Source organism: Lactuca serriola, chromosome 6 (assembly GCF_051521515.1).
Source record: "Lactuca serriola cultivar US96UC23 chromosome 6, Lser_US96UC23_V15, whole genome shotgun sequence".
Lineage (NCBI taxonomy): Eukaryota > Viridiplantae > Streptophyta > Magnoliopsida > Asterales > Asteraceae > Lactuca > Lactuca serriola.
In genome coordinates, this window is record NC_136413.1 from 163,482,602 (window position 1) to 163,484,785 (window position 2,184).

Genomic DNA, 2,184 nt, shown 5'->3' on the forward strand with positions numbered 1-2,184 from the left:
ACACTCGTACTCTCAAACAAAACTTTTTGTTTAAATCGAGTTTTTCGTTAAAAACTAAAAACTAGAAGCTCCCAAACACATCATAATACTTTGAAATTTTTTTGGTCTTTTCATGAATTGGTAGACAATTTTTTCCTCTTCGTGGGATTGATTATAATTTGGTTATATACTTCTATAAAGATATGAGACTTGAGTAATTATCCAATGTTTAACCAATATGATATATGAAACTATAAGTATGAGACTTGAATTGAATACAAAGATGAGTGAAATAACCTCTTTCACATAATATTTAATTTAGTCACTATTTAAAAAATACATACTATATATTACAAACCTTTGAAACATGAAGAGATACCTTACAGGCTTACATCTTCTTTTATTCATACATTATTATAGTTATATACTTATAAATAAGGTATGTTGGATTAATCATCCATACATCAAACATTAATAAGCTGGAATAGTGAGGGAATCAAGGTGACAACACTCAAAAGGCCCCGAACAGTATTCCCAATCAATTGCAGTGGTGCTTGTAGAAATCCAGTTGATGGTAGGCTTGAGTTACAACTAGAAAGTGGTGAAGCAACAACAACGTTGCAAGAGGATAGAATACTAGTGAGAAGAAAACTAAGGGGATTCAGTACGATGTTAAATCCTCCTAATCCATTTGTTATGGCTGACGCTATCACATTGCCACCACATGTTACTTGGACTAGAGCATCTGCATGTCAATCACAAAACAAGAAGCACACATAAAAGATTAATGTAGCATGATTGAATGTTAGGGAGAAAAATATATGTTCTCTGGAGATATAATTTAAGATTTCTGTTACATACGAAAGAAACTAAGCAATTGTTTATAAGCTTAAACCTAAGAGATAAAAGATAAAATAAAGACAAATGCAATCCTAATCATAAAAAAATTATTCTACAGTGTTTTAAAGCACGAGAACAGTGAATCCTATTAGAATTTCGTTTAACTACGTGCTTAGACGAAAAGAATAGCTTACTTTACTGACCCCTTGATAAGTACTTGTGTCAAGTTGTACAGTTTGCAACATCTCATGTGCATTTACCATATATTGACCACTTTGGGTAACCCTTCACAAGGACTTCCCAAAGGGGTCATCCATCGTGTTGCTTACTACTCTTGCACAATTACACTTAATTGTAGAGTTTTAATAGGATCTTTGTATATCATATACTAACATAACTTACTTGAAAATGGAGGTGTAGGGGTGGCAGCATTAGGAATGATGTTTCCATTAGTAGAGCAGAAGATGGTTCCGTTGATGCTTATTATGCCGAGGAGACCAGGAAGTCCGGGAATTTGAGCTTCAGCTTGTGATGCTGCTGCTAAAAGGGCCACCAAAACGATCATAGATTTCAAAGCCATTGATATAAATTAAAGAGCTAAGTGAAATGCTTAATACAATGTTGTGTTCCCTATTTATAGGCCACAATGTCATTTTCTAAGACATCAACATGCATCTAAGTGATATTTTCTCTTCCTAATCAAAACAATACCATCGAATTTTGCCATGCAAGTGGTGTAGTATAAATGTACATATGGTATACACTTGTGGGGTTTGCCCTTTGAAATTTCTTACACGTCATGGTTCCTAAAAAACATATTGCAAAACTATACATTTATGTTGATGTTTTCAGTTTGTTACTTTCATATTTGATTTAAATCCATAGTTGAAAGATTTTTCTGTTCTAGTAAAAAACAACCATTGTTTGTTATGTTTTAGATTATATATCTTGTAATCTAGTTAAGTGATTTTGTTGCATGTACTAAACAAAGTGACAAAAAGATATGTTGATGTTTTAAATAACTTCATTTGTCAATATTAATATTATAACAACTTCACTTCCATTTGTAATCAAATTGATTATAAGTTGAAAATCTAAGGGTTCGATTAGACATATCACTATTTTTTAACCGGCAAACTAATTTACTCTTAAACCATCTATATCTTCTAATGAGACTTGAACCATGACATCTTATTTGAAAATATATTTCTTTACTGCTAGCCAAATGCCCTTTTAATTAGACATATCACTTGACAATTTGTCAACATCTAAAGATTGGCAATGATTTTGTTTACATTCAACCAAAGCAAAGATTATATATGTGAAAGGAGACATTTTAATTGTAAGCTATCAAGAATTTGTTGA

General features: G+C 31.7%; 1 protein-coding gene across 1 annotated transcript; it reads right to left on the reverse strand.

The window, feature by feature from the left end:
* Positions 1-263: 263 nt before the first annotated feature.
* LOC145057247 (phylloplanin-like) lies at positions 264-1,434 on the reverse strand. The gene is made up of 2 exons (XM_079005026.1): positions 1,222-1,434; positions 264-724 (listed from the first exon to the last, which is right to left on the reverse strand). Exons 1-2 carry the CDS (start codon positions 1,397-1,399, stop codon positions 444-446), a joined length of 459 nt encoding a protein of 152 aa, XP_078861152.1. The 5' UTR covers positions 1,400-1,434; the 3' UTR covers positions 264-443.
* Positions 1,435-2,184: the final 750 nt, after the last annotated feature.

Excerpts from the sequence above, each read along its gene's own strand:
- LOC145057247 (XM_079005026.1), bottom strand. The coding sequence starts at position 1,399 with ATGGCTTTGAAATCTATGATCGTTTTGGTGGCCCTTTTAGCAGCAGCA. Across the intron at positions 725-1,221 it reads CCCTACACCTCCATTTTCAA|ATGCTCTAGTCCAAGTAACA; the intron begins GTAAGTTATGTT and ends ATTGACATGCAG.